Source organism: Trichoderma ghanense (assembly GCF_004382785.1).
Source record: "Trichoderma ghanense strain CCMA-1212 chromosome Unknown scaffold_27, whole genome shotgun sequence".
NCBI classification, from domain to species: domain Eukaryota; kingdom Fungi; phylum Ascomycota; class Sordariomycetes; order Hypocreales; family Hypocreaceae; genus Trichoderma; species Trichoderma ghanense.
Window position 1 is genome coordinate 127,009 of NW_027395690.1, and position 18,283 is coordinate 145,291.

Here is an 18,283-nt window from a genome sequence, read left to right on the forward strand (position 1 = left end):
TGCCGGGGATTCAACTGCGCACTTGTCTCTAAAGAAGTTCTTTTGATGGCAAATTATGGCTATTGCCAAGTCAGTAAGAAACACACCTTCAAGTGATGTCTGAGCGTGGACAAACCTGGGAGATGATGCGAAACACAGAGTAGATCGTCTCACTCCATCCGACTTCATCACCCAAACCGCTGTCTCGCCCCTGAATCACATGTTCTGGGCGCCGGGCAAGAGGTCCGCGATGTTGGAGCGCGGCTGCGCTTCGCGTGCCCACAGCACCAGGTCAAGCCATTGGCTGTCGTAGTATCGATCTGTCTTCACAGCGCAGCGCAGGTAGCACGCCTCCTGGAACTCAAACTTCTCGAGGAACTTGGTTGCCTGTTTGAGTGCAGGGTCCTCTCTACCGTCGCAGAATGTCTCGATATAGATCCAAGCGTATGAGCGGCGATTAAAAACAGGATTCTCTTCATACACGCTGGAAGGATTCTCGCACCGCCAGTCGTAATCCAGAACTCTCCGGTGGAACGGTGCAGTGCAAACAAGAATCCTGTCAAGCAGGGCTGAGCCGTACAGCTTGCCTCGATGATCGGGATGGACGATGACTTTCACCTGGCCAGTGTGTCTCGATCCTGGGCATGGACTCCCGAGCATGCCAACTCTGGCTTCCATGACATAGGCGAAGCCGAAAACCTCTTGCGGAGCCTTTGCTTGAGCTGCACGGAAGGCGAGGTAGCTTTGATACACCCTTGCGGAATCGACAGGCCACTTGGCAAGGTCGAGTAAGGCGTCGTCTGTAGTTGTAGCGACGACAAAAGGCCGCATATTATCTCGGCAACTGTCGTATATCTTTTGGACATCGGCAGCTGTGACCTCCTTCCATTCCATGACCTGTGGGATGCCCTTCGTCCGGCTTTCCATGTTGATGATGGCCGCTATGGCCGCGAAATCGTGGGGCGTAGCAGGTCGCACAACACAATCGGCGCTTGGAGTAGCCGCCCGTTTGACGGCTACAGGCTCAAGTTGGGGTTGGATCTGTGACTTGAGCTTCAGTGCAAGTAATTCTCGGCTTCTGATTTCTCTGTTAATTTGTAACTCTGCTGTCATATTGGCCTGTCGCCAAGCAATGTCTCTTTGATCGCGAGACGGGCCTTCGTGAAGAGTTTTGAGAGTGTCGGGATATACGATTTCAGGCAAGAAGTATCCCGTTTCAGTGTCGATATCCCTTGTGTAATGGTGAATACCACCCAAAGATGCCAGTGAGGGAACAAGAGCAGGAGGCTCGGAGGTCAACTGCAGCCAGAGCATGGTTCGCGACATATTGATTCCGTCAGACACCGTATATTGCTGCGGCTGATCCTGGTTGCCACCATCTGAGAGGCCATCGCTGATGTCCCACGAGGCCCTGCTTCGCCGCGACTGTTCTTCAAACTCAGCGAACCCATCCGTTCTTTGGGATGAGTCGACTGGCATGTCCTCGGGCGTGTTCATCGGCTCTCTAGCCTGAGACTCCGGCTCAAGGTCTGGGCTGGGGCTCTCTGAGATCTTGGCTCCTCCCTCAGAAGAGTTGAAGGCTGCTTCTTGGTCTTGATGAGTCGTTTCCGATATGCCAGTAGCACTGTGTTGCGTGGTGGGATCTTCAGTGATGCGCACGGAGGCCTCGGTAGATGTCCTGGTCTGATCCGAGCTTGGATGCTCAGTGATTATAGCAACGCTGTCTTTGATTGCGACATGCTTCGAGAGAGTAGGAGACTCGGAGGCCTTGGGAAAATCAGGGCTCTTGGGTGTCACAGGCATCTGTAGCGCCTTGGGGCTTATGGGATCGCGATAGAGCCACTCTTTGAGGGCAGTGAATCTCCCAGTGACTTTTCCATCGTCGACTGAGGCGGGGCCAACCCTTTCGGACTTTGGAGTCAAGTTCATGTCCCTGCTTGAGCGTCTCGTCGGTAGCTTGCCGATGGGATATGGAGTGACTCGAGTGCTGTGATACCTTTGGTTCTGCTGAGTTAGCACCCTGGGATGCAGGAGAGCGTTGCTGGAGCGAGCAGAGACTTGAGGATACTGACGAAGCCCTATCGTGTGTGGAGGAAACGATAGAGAAGATGGTAGAGAAGGTTCAAGTTTTTGTAGGTGCAAAAAAGTGTGCAAAGAGCCGTGCAAAGAGTTGTGCTAAGCAACTGCAGGAGGAGTGCTTGCCAGCTGACAGTCCAAGTTCTCAGGAGCAGAGTACCTCACGTGCCCTAACGACTGCGTGCACTTTGAGGCTTCAGCAACCGTCTGAATAAGGCTTCAATTGCTGAATTGACTGCTTCTATTCAGTAAGTTTGCTTCATTGTATGTGCAATGGAGAGTCCCTGAACAAGTATAGGCTCTGTATTGAAGATTTTGCCCGTCTGAGCAGTGGTACCTTCTTGCCTTCAAGACTTCAAAGCGGCTTCGCTCATGACTGAGCATTTGATTGTCATCTGTTCCGTCACAAGTAATACATTTCCATTCCCCGAGACGAATCCCTCTTCACAACCTTCCTTTGAGAAGACCTGAACGTCGAGACTCGGTGAGCCATGTCCTTGGCGTGTTATCATCTATCCACTGATTTGTTGAAGATAGAAAATGGGTTGAAGAGAGCTCTAGTTAGTCTCAGTCATGGGACTCTGACAGTTGCTTCCAGAGCTGAAGATACCTAGGGCGGCATCACGATGTTGTCGTCTGTTGATCTATACAGTACTTGAAGATTTTACGTACTGTAATTGCCACCCGATTTTGTATGGCAGCAGCAGTGCGTAAAATGAGACGCCCTTGCGAAACCTCAGTATAGCAGAATTGCATCCGTTTGGAGCATCAAATGGGCCGCGTGGCCTAATGGCTAAGGCGCTAGATTTCGGTTGAGAATCACCTCCTCTAGAGATTCCAGGTTCGACTCCTGGCGTGGTCGCTTGAAAACATCCCGTTTCTTTTTTTGTTCCTTCTCACGAATATCCCGTAATGTGCGTTGTCCTCTTTCTTTTTGCCCCAGGATGTTGTGATCTGATGGAAGATTGGAGTTGGTAGTTTGAATACGGGTCAGATTCCTTCAAGCCACGTGCAGAGACATTGGCCCCTTCCGAATTGCCATTGGCTGCCCTGCAGAAAAGAGCATCAGTGGATTAGCCACAGGCACGCCGCCTGTAATGATAGGTTGGGAGCCTGTTCCTGAATTACGCCCCCAGAAACTGCTTTAAGACAGGGCATTAATACAAACAAAGCGCCATCACGCCTTCTGACGGCATCCGCAGCCCTCCAACGACTCAGTTTCTCCAATTGCTCGCAATGGCTTATCTCCTTCTTACTGTCCGACCGAGTCTGTGCAGCCCGTTTCTTTGTCCTCGATGTGTCAACCTGGTGGGGGTCGGTCGCGGTCGGGGCCACTAAGAGCAAACCAAACCTGATGACCAACGTAAGAGCCGAGATCGGGCTTCCGCGTACCAAATTTCAGTTGGCCGCGCTTATCGTCGTCTCGACAACTCGGCACAAGATTTTGGCTCGAATCTCCTTGGGCCAAAAGCCTTACGGCACCCCGCAGGCGGACGGAATCTCTTCTGGAGAGTTGCATCTGGGGAGCTGTTCTACTTCAGCAACTCTGCTCTGGGACAAAGAGGCATACGCAGAGAAGGCCCAATTCGAGCCGAAGCTTCCCTGTAGGGCTTCTTTTCCACCATGTCCGCCTCTCTGCCGGGTTCGCGAGACCTGCCGTCGTCGCAGTATGACTTGTCGACGTACTATGGCCGGGTGAGGCACACGATGAGCATCACGGATCCCAGGTGAGCCTATCCGTGACTGGATCTCGATTTGGTTACCGAGACAGAGTGTACTGACGAGAGGACTGCTTCCAGCACGTTGTTGGCTGGCTCGAGTGGCCTCGAGAATGCCAAAAGACTGGTGACGGAGTATAAGACGGGAAAGCTGCAACACATGACGCCGGAGCTATGGAAAGCGAAGAAGATTGTGGACTCGACTCTTCATCCAGGTATGTATGATATAGGGCAAAATGCTGCGCCCAGGAGGAAGAAAAAAAAAGACAAGAGCTGACTTGTGTGGATAGACACCGGAGAACCAGTGTTTCTGCCCTTCCGAATGTCATGCTTCGTCCTTTCGAACCTGATTGTCACGGCGGGCATGCTGCAGCCCGGTCTGGGAACAGCAGGCACCGTGGCATGGCAGATTGCCAACCAGTCGCTCAACGTCGCCATCAACAGCTCAAATGCCAACAAGTCCTCCCCAATGACGACCGAGACGCTTGCCAAATCATACGGTATCGCTGTCACGGCTTCATGCTCCGTGGCTCTGGGACTCAACGCATTGGTGCCGAGGTTGAAGGTCTCGCCCAGCACGAGGAACGTCCTGAGCAGACTGGTGCCGTTCGCCGCCGTGGCCACTGCTGGAGCTCTCAACGCATACCTGATGCGACGAGGAGAGATTGTGACGGGCATCGACGTCCGCCCCGTTCTCTCTGAAGAGGAGAAGAAGAAGCTGACCGAGGAGGGCAAATCCGAGGCTGACGTCCCCTCGCTGGGCAGGAGTCGCAAGGCAGCCAAGATTGCCGTCTACGAAACCGCTGCTAGCCGAGTCATCAACAACACCCCGATCATGATCATCCCCGCCATGACGCTCTACCACATCCAGTACAAGCAGGCGTGGTACAAGAACCTGATGGAGAAGGAGTGGCTTAAGGCCCGGCCGCGTCTCGCCCAGACCATCCCCATTGGTATCAACCTTGGCTTGATTGCGGCGGTCGGCTTCGTGGCTCTCCCTCTGGCGCTGGCGGTGTTCCCCCAGAAGCAGGAGATCAGCGCTGATAGCCTGGAGCCGGAGTTCCATGGCAAGGGCGGCAATGGCGGCAAAGTCTGGTTCAACCGCGGTCTGTGAAAAGAGTAACGACGTTGGACTCCTTCTTTCTTGATCCGGGTCGTGAGCGACGACCTGGGCGATGCCAGCATTGTGTTTTCGATGGAGCGTTCTTCGAGCGTTTATTGTTAGAGCTGGGCTCGTTTGATCCACGACTTGCCGCCCTTTTCGAGCATACCCGCATATACACCTGGCCGTCAACGAATACACATACAGGCAAGACATAGATGGGATGGGCTTTGCATGAGGAGCAGAGGACATGCAGCAAGGCTTGGGGCCCAGCCACCGGCTAAGATGCCTGACTTTTTGCGAAGAGCGGTGTTTTAGTTCTTGGTAGGCGGCGCAAGGCTGAGCGTGTGGCATCAATGCTCGACATATACGACTATGTTTATGCGAGATTCTTGCTTGTAGTTTGTGTTCTTTTGTAGTACGGAGTACGAGAGAAGTAAATAAGAGCTCAAGAGGAGTATATAGATACCTTGGTTTATACAGAGCGAGCACAAAGAAATTGTTCCATGGGCGACTCAGGAGAGAAGCGCAAAGAGAGTTCATAAGACAGAACCATTGATATCAGATCCGCATGCCATGTCCCACTTCCCTGCAGCCCACGTGTCCCAGGCAGATGGAGCTCCTGAATCAGCATCCTGAGGCTGGGATTGAAGGATCATGTCAGCGTCCAGCTTACATTGCTGCTCCTGTCGAGGAATCATTCTTTTTCCCGGGAGGTAATAGCTGCAGGTCCTGCTCAGCCGCGACTCGATTAGAAACTGCAGCTACTTATTTGCTGACAATTGCGTGTGCTTCTTCTCCTCCACTCACCCAGAAGGAGAAGGAGTTTGTACGTACGGATTGGAGGATTGGGGATGCAGGTCATGGAAACATGGACAATAGGGCAGTACCTAGGGTTTCTTTATGGAGAGACGCGGGATGAATACCTAACATGCGATCACTTGGACGAGCGAATACGTCTACACACTTTCCTTTGTGCACATCTCTTCGACGATACCTTTCGTGAGATGCTGTAGATAATTCACATGTAATTGTTGTTCTGAGACAGTTAGAAGCGCCGGCTTGACTGGGGCATTCATGATGCAATAGAGGCTCCAGAACGGTTCCGGTCCCGTCAGCAGCTCGGGGGTTGCCACATGATCAGCGTTAACGCATCAAAGTGGACTGCGAATACAGTACAGTAAAACTTGCATGGGCGATAAGGAAAGTGTATCGTCTGGAACATACACTTTTTGCCGCGCCATTCGTTATTCTACAGTATTACCTTACACCGGTTTGATATGGAGCCCCCAGAAAGCGAAAGATTGGGCCTCGAACTTTTTGTTCTGTTCTGCTCGCGTAAGACGTTGCTCGAACATGGGCCGGGCAAACAAAGTGGAGAGCGTGAATATGCAGGGCATTTCGAGTGCGTGACGCAACTTTACACACGCAGCAGAAGTGCCTGTAGTAGTAGGTATGTTCTAACTCGGTACCTACCTATTCAGTATGCGAGAACAGAGAAGACAGGAAGTTTGACCCCGTCCGTTTGGACAAATCGAACCATGTTCTGCTGGTGATGTGACTGAATGATTGGAAAGGAGGGGCTGGTTCACATGTGAAGTTGATGGCGTATCGGTGGCTTGTACGGATAGGATGTACCTCTTTGCACTTACGGGGTAAGGTAAGGGAGGCAGAGGCGTGGGCTTGATGCCTGTTCAAGCGAACGGGCACCTGTTACAGAGGTCTCAACGCGAACCTAGCACGTTCACCTGGCCGGGCAGAGACGAGAGGAGGCGGGGACTCTTTTGGTCTGGTGCATCCCGGACGGGAGGCATAAAGTCTCAACTTTGCCCATTTAGCCTCTTGCCCGTCTACCTCATAGCGGACGAATAAGAGCTCCGCGGTTAGGGGATTGCATGTCAAGAAAGCCTCACTCTGGCTTCTCGCCCACATGCAGTTTCCGATGCATGTCTTGGAAAGGACGAGAACCGTGCCAGAGATGTATGCGTTCGACGGTGACATAATGCGTGTGGGGACGGAGCAGGTTAATGGGGAGGAGACGAGAGAGAGAGAGAAAGCGGCAGGGCTTCTGATGGCGAGCTGAACGGGGGACCAACGCAGGCATAACACATACGTGAGGTTGCAGTCAGTCGGTAACTTATAGTACCTGTACTGTGCGGTATGGGGCCTTGGGGCGCCGTTTGTTCTCCTGAGAATGCGGTTGACGCACAACTAGAGTTTTGGGGTGGCGAAATCGACGACGACTATCGGCCAGCCAAGAATCTTGTTTGTGTGTTGAAGAAAACGGGCAAACGGGCTGTGTGGTTTGTAATAGCATGTAACCCGTGCCGAGTGAGGGTGCGGATACTCGTAACCGATGATGGGGAAGCAGGGACGAGAGGCTGCTTGCTGCAGGGCGATTATGTCCTCAGTCTTGTCACGCAGGACGTCGGACAGGGTCTATCTAGTATTAGTGGGCTCGTCGGCTCGGCCACGCTGTAGGTGAGGATAAATTGGAAAACGTCACGGGTGCTCAAAATCAAGAGCCACGCTCCGAGCTGTCGTTGGAGGAGCTGGGAGATGCAAAGGGGACAGGCGCGGGGACGGTCGGTATCTGCGTGACTTTGATGGGCTTTCAATGCGCATGCGGGACCCAGTGAGAGACGAGGGAGGCCGTAAAACGAGAGAGAGGAGGATCAATGGGCAGGTATGTATGGATTTTCGCGTGTGACGTGCGAGAGAGAGACAGCACGAGATGCGGCGCTATGAGGATTTCGGGATTAGGAAGAGGAACGGCCGAGGGCTTGATTCGTCGTGGGTGAGGCCGTTTTCTCGTTGAATCTTATCTCCTTCTTGTCTTCATTTATACGGGCGAGTCAAGAGGATTACTATTAACGGCGATGCGTGTCGGTGAATGCAACCCTCTAGACGGTGCACGAGGAGAGAGAGACGAGGGCCTGCGGCAGCGGAGATGACAGGATGGGCCGCGCTTATTATAGACTCGCGCTGGAGATTTTTGCTTCCTTTTTCTTTTTGTTAGGTCGTTTCTTTTTGTGCAAGGGTTTTGATGCTGACGATGATTGTATCTCTGATTTGGTACAGACGAAGCATTATGTGAGTCTATCTTTGTACGACACGGACAACAAGGGCAGTCTGGAGAGCGGCGGGCTGGGGTTTCTTTTGGTCCTTCTTTGGGCCCTTCCCTCGATCTCTGCTTGCGTGGAGTCGTACAAGCTCATTCTACTACAGAGCCCTGCCAGGGATTGAGTGCGACAGAGAGGAGAAAGATGCAGTGAAAGCATCACGGTTGTCTGGCGCGAATGAATCGCTCGTGTCCGATCCAAGTACGAGCGTTAATCTCATGCCGTGCCCATCACACGCTGCACCATCTGTCTGCAGCTCTGGGCCGCACCAGGCCTCGCTCCCGTCTGCAGTATTTCCCTCTCACAGTCCCTACCTTGCATCCGACTCCACCCATCCTCGTCATTTTCCTCTCGCGTTTTGCCCCAACAGCCAAACTGATGAATCGACAGCAGCCGCGTTGGCCGTTCGGCGTAATAAGTATTCGCAAGGGAAACATGGCCAGAAGGTAAACGTTGCAGTCGTGCTGCCGTCATGTTTCATTGCCTTCTGCTTTCGACGCTGCGCGCGCTTGGCTGAGGCGCCTTCATGTTAGCACTTGCACATGCAGTCTTAGCACCGATAGGTACATGTACTAGAGGTAGACCCTGCCGTCGGTTCTAGCGGCCGGGTACATGTACTTGTAAGCCCTGGACGGGGTGCCCAAAGATGGCTTGCATTTCTCGATAATTATTAGTTGAGGTGCTTGGATCTGATTCCGGCAGCTTGGGATTTCGTGTGCCTTCCCTCTCGTCTTTTCCCTTGTTCTCCTCTTTGGTGGTTGAAACGGGCACTGACGTTTTGTTTGGTGAGCCCTTCCCACTCGACGTCCACTCCTGCTCCCCATCACATCACGACCAAGTCCCGTCTCCATCATACCCCGTTTCCCCATCTGCGGTAAACCCTGTGGGATACAGACTTTCGCCTTGCGTCGTTTGCGTATCATCGAATGGCTTTGTGGCAAACGTTCGCCTCGACTTCCTCCGACTCGTGGCTATTCTGCTACGGGGAACCCGCCCGCACCCCTTCAGCTTAGTGGAGGTGACCAGAAGCCACGGCCTAATCCGCAGGTGAGAACTGGCGGAGGCTCGGTAAATCGAGGTACAAGCACATGTACTGCATGTCGAGTTGTAGAGCCACTGTAGGGCATTCAAACTGCACTCTTTGTGACGGGAAAAAATTCGCAAACAAGAGTGAACATTCTTCCCGGTCCGTGACCGTTAAATCGTAAAACGAAGACGCAGAACAAAGTGAGGGCTCATCGTGTCGCCATGTCCACCAATGTCCACCTGGGGGTCCCTCTCGCCTCCCCCTGCAGCCCAGGATCTGGCTGCGTGCAGCGCTATGAGTCCCCGAATTAGTGCGCTGGTTTAGCGGCCTGGAGCCCTGGGGTCGGTGCTCCGCAGTGCGCAGGGCAGGGCAGTGCTGCTGGCACCAACTGGCACGAAGCAGAGAGGCGGAAACACAGTGGCGCTCGCCCGCTGCCGCACGGTGAGCCTCACGCACCCAGATTCTCACGCACTCGGCACCAGCGTCCTCTCAGGACTGTCTGGGCCAGTGTGAGAGAGCGAGCTGAGTTGCGGTCCCTAAAACACGCCATCCACCGGCTCCCAGGGCTTCCATGCTTTGGCCGGAGCCCTTTGGCCTCAAGTCAATTCAATTCCAGCCCAATTCCATTCTCACTTCTTCCTCACACGCCGACGAGTGACCCAGATGTGAAGCCCCAGCCCTTTCACCTCCGAGCCTGGACTCGAAAAATAAAGGGGAACGAGGACGAGCCTTTTTTCTTCCGTTCAAAAACCCAATCCGATCCTTTTTCACCGTCCCGCCGATAAGCAACGCCTCTGCCCGTTTTATACCTAAACCTAGGGTCAACCGTGTCTCAGCAAAAGGGCGTCCAGCCAGTGCCAAAAAAAGCCTAAAAGTGCGCTGCTCCAGTTCGCCAGTCAGCGGCCGCTTCGCTGGGAGCTGGTCATCCGCCTCGAGTTGCCGCCCCAGGAACCCACGAAGGCCTCGCTCAATCTCTGCAACTTCAACTTCAACATCCAAAAAGCAGAGCAGAGCCCTCCAGCCTGGACCGCGATAGCCTCGCCCACGACCGCCAGCCCGCCGCCAGATCGCCAGCGCGCGTGAGTGCTCGTCCCCCGGGCGGCTGCCAGACACAGGCAATGTCGACGCCTACCACGGCTCAGGTAGCCATAACGCTCCCTCACTACCGCTACCTCCACCACCCGCCCTCGTACTCTTCCAACTATCGCACAACAACCACCGCGAACGCACTGCTGCCCGCAACGGCAGCCGTGGACCACCAGCCGGCCCTGCAGACTCCGGCTCGCCCCCAGAGTTACTATCACCATCATCCGCCTGCTGCCAACGCGGGCTACAGTCTGACGGATGGCGTAGCCCAGCCCTCGCAATCCGCGCCTCGTCCCCCTCTTCACGGCCACTACAGCCATCACGACGCCGACTCGTCCGCGACGGCTCGCCTTGACGACAGCAGCTACGCCTCCGCCATGCCGACCTCGACCACCGCCTCTGGCGCCGTGCCCGCCCCTGCTCGGACCGCCGCCGAGGACCAGCCCTCGTCCTCCTCCAGGAAGCGTCGGCGCTCGCGGGAGCCCGACTGGAACACCTTCTACCGGAACGGCCTCCCCAAGGAAATCATCGTCATAGATGACACGCCCGAGCCCGAGGCCAACACGGGCCGCAAGATCGCAAATGGAAACGCCGTCGTGCCCGACTCGGCCGCCACCGCCGCTGCTCAGTCGTCGTCCGCCAAGAAGCGACGGCGAGACGACCAGCCGCTGGGCTACCACGTCCAGTACGTGGGCGGCTCGCACACAGCTTCGCACACAAACACGCCCCGGCCCAACACCACGCCGGGCGGCTCTACGCTCTCCAGCGACCGCACAAACTCGGCATTGAACACAACGGCGCCCACGTCTTTGTCCTCCAACAGCCAGTATGACGAGCTCGCCGCGCCTCTCAAGCGCAAGCGCACCACCCGCCAGCAGGTCGCTAACGAGGCCAAACGGAGGGACGTCGACGGCCTGGGCGGCGCCTTCATGGCCTACAAGCCTCCTCCCTTTCCGCCAAAGAAGTCTGCTGAGGTGCCCGTGAGAGTCGTGAATGACGTAAGTCCAGCCGTTTTTCTTATCCTTCATTTCTTCAGATTTTCCCTCGCCTACAACGAGGAGTGTGAAGAACTCGACGCTAACTGCTTCGTTCTTCGCCCATAGCGACATTACAACAAGAATGTCAAAGTCGATGATGACGACGGCCATTACATCGTCGTCCCAGACGCAGAGCTCACCGATAAATGTATGTACAACCTCGTTCTCCCCGTAGATTTGCTGGGTCATTGGCGACTAACGGCGTTGTTCCTTAGACCAGATTGTTCGTCTCCTCGGCCAGGGAACCTTTGGCAAAGTCGTCGAGGCTCGCGACGTCAAGAGGGGCAAGCCTGTGGCTGTCAAGATCATTCGATCTGTCCAAAAGTATCGCGACGCCTCCAGGATCGAGCTCCGCGTCTTGAACACGCTCAAGGCCAACGACGAGGAGAACAGAAACCGTTGCATCCATCTGCGGGACTGCTTCGACTACCGCGGCCACATCTGCATCGTCATGGACCTTTTGGGGCAAAGCGTCTTCGACTTCCTCAAGGGCAATGGCTTCGTCCCCTTTCCTAACAGCCAGATCCAGAACTTTGCCAGACAGTTATTCACCAGCGTAGCATGTGAGTACAGGGAGACGAAAACCCTTCACTGCGGCAGAACTGACTGGAATTCTAGTTCTTCACGACCTCAACTTGATCCACACCGATCTCAAGCCGGAAAACATCCTGCTGTGTGACAACTCGTATCAAACATTCACATATAACAGGAAAATTCCCTCATCTTCCACCACAATCAACAGGCAGGCATCGCAGCGGCGCGTGCTTCTCGATACCGAGATCCGGCTGATCGACTTTGGATCGGCTACCTTCCAAGATGAATATCATTCCTCTGTTGTTAGCACTCGCCATTATCGAGCACCGGAAATCATTCTCGGCCTCGGCTGGTCTTTTCCTTGCGATATATGGAGCATTGGCTGCATCTTGGTCGAGTTCTTCACTGGCGATGCCTTGTTCCAGACTCACGATAACCTGGAACACCTCGCCATGATGGAGGCTGTCGTTGGCTCTCGGATCGACAGCCATCTCGTTTCAGCCGTGAACAAGATGTCGACTCGGAGTGGAGGGAACCCTGCTTCCAAGTAAGCACTACCACTCTTGTCGACCACTGGAATGCTTCAGGAGCCTGCTTTGCTGACCAGGTATCTGCAGATATTTCAAGCGTCTCAAGCTTGACTACCCGACCCCCGAGACGACGAGGGGCTCGCGACGATTTGTCAAGGCCATGAAGCACTTGAGCGTATGTTGCGAGCATCATCTGAAAATTGGTGGCATAGCACTGACGCAAAGCAGGATATCATCCCATCGAACACGACGTTCTTTAAGAACTTCCTTGACCTGCTGAGGAAGATCTTTGTCTATGACCCTGCCCACCGGATCACGGCCAAGCAGGCCCTGAATCACCCGTGGTTCAAGGAAATGGCCCAGCCCGACGACGGAACCGAGGCCGCCAAGATTCGCTTCGAGCGGCGACGACTCGAGATTGACAAGGCGAGACAGCACGCACACTACGTTGGATGAGCCCTCGCCGGGCGAACAAGTTTCGACACGTTTCGTTTTATAATGACTACATAAGCATGATGAGGATTCATGGTAGCGCGCACACACTGGATGTGTATAGTGGTGGAAAGCCTACCTTCTTCCACAAGGAGACCCCGGCGTGATCTCTCCTCTCTCCCCACCAGTGGCATTGTCATTGTACTCTAGCGCTCTGAACTGTTGCTGTTCCAACGTTCATTCTTTTCTCCTTTCTCTCTTTTTCTTTGTGTGGTTTTCTCTTTTTCTCTTCATTTTCCTATTTAGCGTACCTAGGGATCGATCTCAAATGGTTCAGCGCGTCTGGGAGGGCCGGCGTCAAATACAGTCAACGGAATCAAGGAGTGATTAAAGCACGCAGGGGGCCGTGGATTACTATAACAAATGACGGGGGACTCGGGGGCGATGGGGGTTTTCGCTTTTAGTGACCGAGAGTGCTAAAAAGACATTTTCTTGTTTCTCTTTTCCTCTCTTAAAAGTCTAATATACCCTCTACAATTGTCCAACTTGAGTTGAAGTGTGGAAGTGCCTCGAGACGAAGTGACTGGTGATTGAGAAGGAGTTGTAATTTAGCTGACCGATGGCTGACCGGTGGAAGATTTATGGAAGTTTGGGAGAGCCTATGGATACTTGCTTTCTAAATGTTGGACCCCCTCGTAGTCTATGGGTACTGCACTATCCCATGTTATCTACACAATAAGGACGATAACTCCCTTTTCGCCTTTTAAAGCGAGTCCAAGTTGGGAAGAGCAGACCAACGCCCGTCAGGCCGATCACTGGAAGTCTCGTGGTCGAAAGTATGCGAGCTACCGGAGAGATTCTCCTCCAGAGCCGGGACGCAAATCGCCTTGTACTAAGGGGGGGTGTGTAAGTTTGGTACGTTCACTTTCTCGGCGCTGTTGAAGTTATTGCGTGGTTATTCGACTGGATGATTCCTAGCTGTTGCTCTCCTGTGAAGGTTGTTCGCTGGGTGATGGGTATGTATGAGCTTGGGGAGGAGGGAAGTCTGGGTTGGAGGAATAGGGGGAAGAAGAGATAATTTGACCTTTGTGTCGTCTTAGATTCAAAGTAACGGTGATGCTTTCATGGGAGTCTCGGCGACACATGTCACGGATTTGCGGGCGAGTTTACTGGCGAGAGAAGAGTATGATGGGTTATTCTTTCTAAGGGGGGGCTTCTGGAACTTGGGCTGTTGGCGGCGAGTGAAGATGAGAGGAGATGGAAAAAGGGGGAGATGAGGAGATTGATGGAGTGATGACTTGGAGTTGAAGAGGACGGAGGCTTGGGTTACCTGGTTCTGAAGCCGGTGAGCGCGAGGAGGGAGAAGGCTGAGAGAAGAGTTGAGGATGATTTGGGGGGGGAGTGTAGACGTTGGAGAGGAAGTTGGGCTCTTGTCAGAGGGCTGTCCCTGAATGGGTGTTGCAAGTTGGAATGCGTTGGGGATACATCTTGCTGGTTCTCATGTTCAGGAGGATGCCAATTCTATAATGATGCGACGAGGAGGAAGAAGAAGAAGAAGAAGAAGAAGAAGAAGAGGATATATCTCTTTTAAGGCAGAGGCAAACGAAAAGCAAAATGATCCACAGAAAGCCCAATTCCTCATCCACCAAACGGAAAAGGACACCACCCGTCAAACGAACCCTCAAAAGCTCAGTCTGAGCGCGACGGAAATGCACAAAGCCAATACAGATTCAAAGCTGGACGAGCAAAACTCGACAGCTGGGACGCCCCCGAGTCGATCAGATGCTCCTTTTCATGTACCGCGGGGAGAGGGGAAGAAAAGGGATGGGGGTGTGCTCGGAAGTATATATATATATATGTACTCTTGCGACGGGCGGCACGAGGAATGTGATAACTGAGAGGGCAGGTTCTACATAGTTCTGGATTTAGGACTGGCGAGGCTTGGTCGGATGCTCTGAGGAATAAGATGGGTGATATGAAGGGGAGGGAGAAAGACAAAGATGCGGATCGAAGGATGGCGCTGGCTTTGATGGAGGGCAGAGGGGAACAGAGGGTGGAGGAGGCGTCGTCGTCGTCGTCGTCGTCGTGTTATGAGATGATGGGATAGGGGCGACGATGAAGTGAGTGTGATTATGATGAGGATGGTGTATTTGTGCTTGTAGCGAGTTTGCTTTCATGCCTGGTGAGTATAACCTCTATGCTATGCATCTATCCAAGAGACCATACCGAGAGTAAGAAGGGTTTACTGTAAATAAAGGAGAGTTCTCAAGTCAGAATAATGCTTGGCCTGGCGTGTCTAGTATCATACAAACGAACAATCGCCCTCATGACGGACCCCAATCATCTGTCTGATCGACGAAACATAATCATCAAGGCATCAATCCGCCAACTTCTCCATAAACCGCTGCACAGAAGGCAGATAACACGCCGCCTTCTGGAAATCCCCCAGCCTCACCGCCATGAAGTCAAACGCCAGCAGCACGTCCTGCTCGACGCCTTCGACGCGCTCCCTCCGCAGCGAGTCCGACTTGGAGTAGCGCTGCGAAAAGTGCGTCAGCAGCGTCCGCCTCGCCCGCATCTCGCGCGCCACCCCGAGCGCCTCGCCCATGGTGCTGTGCTTCTTGGCCTTTGCGTGGTCCTGCTTGTCGTCGCCAAAGGTGCACTCGTGGATCAACAGGTGCGCGCCGCGGCACTCCTGCGCGAACTGCTTCGACGGCCGGCAGTCGCCCGAGTACGCAATCTTGAGGCCCGACGTCAGCTCCAGCTGCGTTGCGTACGAGCGCCAGCAGTGGGGGACGGGCACGCGCTTGATGGAGGCCAGGCCAAAGTTCTCCTCGCCCAGATCCTCGCGCGTCGTCAGGTCCCGGTCCCTCTCCTTAGGATAGGGGCAGCTGGGGAAGCGCAGCCTGTGGTAGCCAATGTCCTCGACCTGGGACAGCTCCTCCAGCATGATCCGGTAGCGTCCAATGCAGGATATGGCGAGCGTTGCGTTGCTGTTGTCTTTGAGCGTCTGCTCGTACCAAGCCTTGATCACCGAGACTGTTCCCATGTGATGGTCGGCGTGGACATGGCTGATGACGATGCAGCGCATGTTGCGCAGGACCTCTGCGGCCTCTTCGGCACCAAAGAGACGTCGGATCTGGCCCAGCGTGCCCTCGCCGCAGTCGAACAGGTAGTTTCCGATGCCTGGAACCCGAATCAGGGTGGCGGAGACGTTTCGGTATTTGCTGGGAACCGACGACCCTGTGCCGAGAGGGATGATCTCGGCGTCGCGGTTGGGAATGTCGACTTCCTCCTTCTCAATGCGCTCCACAAACTTGGGGTCCGTGGCTTCAGAGCGAGCCTCTTCGGCCATCTTGAGGACCTCGTCATCTACTGATTCGTAGGCCTCGACCAGATCAGGGAACGGAGCAATGGCTTGGTCGTCATACACAAGACGAGGCATGAACTGGAACTTGTGTCCAGCTCGGCCCAGCTCGATCGGAGAGCCTTCTGGAGGGGCTGGGTATTGGACCGTGTTCTCAAACTTGAGGAGCGGGAACCGCTCGGGGTCGATTCGACGCAGCTTGGCCTGGATAGCAGCGGCGCCGGGATGCGTAATCATGTTGGGGCATGTATCGTCCGCGCAGAGAATGTGCTTGATGCTGGCATGCTCTTGGATAAACTGCTGGATTCGCGCATCCCCACTCAGGTTGGGCCCCAGGATCCAGTACATGACGGCGACGTTGTCCATCAGCTCCGCGCTTTTCCACTCCGGCCGCGCCATGAAGGACTCGACGAGATCCTGGCTGCCAATGTCTGCCACGATCAAGCCTCTTCCCGGCTGCGGCTCTCCCAGCACCATTTCGGGTGTCACCAGGCCATCCTTGCCCTGAACGCTCTGCCCTGCAGTCAACAGCTTAAAGTCTCGAGGCTCTACTCCAAGCGACTTTGCCATGGGTGCGTTGAACTTGCCTCTGCGGCCGTGAGACTTGACGATGTAGCTCATGGACGTCTCGCCGTATGCCGTCCTGGGAAGTGGGTAATGGTTGATTTGCAGGACGTTGTCGCTCCTTTCGTCAACGCCAGTCTCTCCAATTTCTGGAAAATGCCACACCGTGTCGTCTGGGTTGGGAACCTCGGCGCCATCAGTCATGTAGGGGCCTTTGTAGAGCTTCATCGTGCCGCCTCTGACAACGGCAGCAATGTCTGTAGGCTTCAGGTCGCGTATCTTCTTGGGTATCAGCACGGATCGATTCTTAAGGCTGCCGTTGAACATGATGCGCTCGACAATTGCGCTCGCAACGTCGGGATCAGACACTGACGCTCGTGGCTGGAAGTTGGCTTCCTCTGAAGACGGACTCTCGGACATGGCGTCCACCCCATCCTGAGCCAGATCGCTGTGTCGTCGTTTCCGGGGACTGCTAGACCGTGCTCGTCGTACGGGTATCTTCCAGACCTTGATGGCATCGTCTGACCAGTCCGGCTCGAGGTTCGCCGCATCTGTCGCCCGCGGGTCTGTCCTGTGCTCAAACGTCTTGACGCATATGGGCTGTCGAAAGATGACGGGCCGGCATGACGCCAGCGTGTGGCAGAGGTTTTCCGCCCCGTGCACGGCAATGCCAGCGTGCCGGGTCCCATTCAGCAGCTTCTGGCCTTTCTGCTCCCTCTTGGTGTTCTCCTGCGTCTTGTACTCCTTGGCCGACTCGACGGCGCCGCCGACGCTCAGCAGGTAGCCGCACAGGCCGCCCAGCTGCTCCCAGTTGACGCTGCCGCTGAGGAAGACGTGTTCGGTGCCTCCCAGGTGTACCTTTCGGCTGCCAAACGCCCGCTGCGTCCCCTCCGAGACGCGGCCAAAGACATAGGAGCGCTTGTCGTGGTGCATGTAGATGCAGGTCCCAGGCGTGTCGGCCGAGGGAACGCAGGCAAGCTCGACGGTGGTCGTCATGGTGGTTGGGTCGGCGTGGGCTTTTTTGAAGATTTTGGAGTAGAGTCGTATGGGGCTGTAAGATATTGGATATGATGTGTATAGCGAGCTGTCGAGACGGGGGTGCTTGAATAGGGATGAAGAGTGTCTGGCGATGGCAAGACTCGAGAGCTGCCGTGTTCGTCTACCGGCTGGAGAGGAGAGAGATCGGAGCAAAAAGGATGCAGAGTAGACGAAGCGCCGGGATGCGCATTGTTCCATCAGCGGGAGAGGGAAGAGGAGGAGGAGCAGAGGACAGGCGCTGCCGTCTGCATGTGCAGCTCAAGTGAAGCACAACCACGAACTTTTTTGTTTGCGCTCGAATCGATAAGCTGGATGCGGTTTAGGAAATGGTGGGGCAATGACTCTACGCCGACCGCTTACATAATTCTTGAACTCGCGAGCCCTCTTGACGGGATGAGCTCTCTCGATATCGCCAGTTAAAAACAGACTCACTTGTGTTCGTTGAGTTCATGACATTGGTATGATTATACAAAATGTGGTCATATGACACTCTGGCTCTTGAGATGTGAGGTGCCACTTGATAGGGTATTGTTGGAATATTAGGGATCGCAAAGTACATATGAGCACACATTGAAATAATAAGAGCACCATTTGGGTGCGCATGGTTGGTTTGTATTTGTATGTATGTTTGCTCTATTCCCTGTTTTTCTGTAAACCGCGTGCGTGGACGT

The 18,283-nt window shown here is 54.4% G+C and overlaps 5 protein-coding genes across 5 annotated transcripts; 2 read left to right on the forward strand and 3 right to left on the reverse strand.

The window, feature by feature from the left end:
- Nucleotides 1–195: 195 nt before the first annotated feature.
- On the reverse strand, nucleotides 196–1,908 carry CCMA1212_010579 (uncharacterized protein; the record flags this gene model as incomplete). The annotated part of the gene is made up of 1 exon (XM_073707617.1): nucleotides 196–1,908. The coding sequence occupies one exon, from the start codon at nucleotides 1,906–1,908 to the stop codon at nucleotides 196–198; it is 1,713 nt and encodes a 570-aa protein (XP_073553880.1).
- A 1,770-nt stretch (nucleotides 1,909–3,678) lies between these two features.
- On the forward strand, nucleotides 3,679–4,887 carry CCMA1212_010581 (putative mitochondrial transport protein fsf1; the record flags this gene model as incomplete). The annotated part of the gene is made up of 3 exons (XM_073707618.1): nucleotides 3,679–3,782; nucleotides 3,855–3,988; nucleotides 4,064–4,887. 3 exons carry the CDS (start codon nucleotides 3,679–3,681, stop codon nucleotides 4,885–4,887), a joined length of 1,062 nt encoding a protein of 353 aa, XP_073553917.1.
- A 3,210-nt stretch (nucleotides 4,888–8,097) lies between these two features.
- On the reverse strand, nucleotides 8,098–8,434 carry CCMA1212_010582 (uncharacterized protein; the record flags this gene model as incomplete). Its single annotated transcript, XM_073707619.1, has 2 exons — nucleotides 8,098–8,271; nucleotides 8,312–8,434. 2 exons carry the CDS (start codon nucleotides 8,432–8,434, stop codon nucleotides 8,098–8,100), a joined length of 297 nt encoding a protein of 98 aa, XP_073553918.1.
- A 1,708-nt stretch (nucleotides 8,435–10,142) lies between these two features.
- Nucleotides 10,143–12,667, forward strand: CCMA1212_010583 (Dual specificity protein kinase lkh1; the record flags this gene model as incomplete). Its single annotated transcript, XM_073707620.1, has 6 exons — nucleotides 10,143–11,108; nucleotides 11,214–11,295; nucleotides 11,363–11,710; nucleotides 11,766–12,228; nucleotides 12,299–12,386; nucleotides 12,440–12,667. The coding sequence occupies 6 exons, from the start codon at nucleotides 10,143–10,145 to the stop codon at nucleotides 12,665–12,667; spliced, it is 2,175 nt and encodes a 724-aa protein (XP_073553919.1).
- A 2,353-nt stretch (nucleotides 12,668–15,020) lies between these two features.
- Nucleotides 15,021–17,570, reverse strand: CCMA1212_010584 (Ribonuclease Z 1; the record flags this gene model as incomplete). The annotated part of the gene is made up of 1 exon (XM_073707621.1): nucleotides 15,021–17,570. One exon carries the CDS (start codon nucleotides 17,568–17,570, stop codon nucleotides 15,021–15,023), a length of 2,550 nt encoding a protein of 849 aa, XP_073553920.1.
- Between the last annotated feature and the right edge of the window lie 713 nt (nucleotides 17,571–18,283).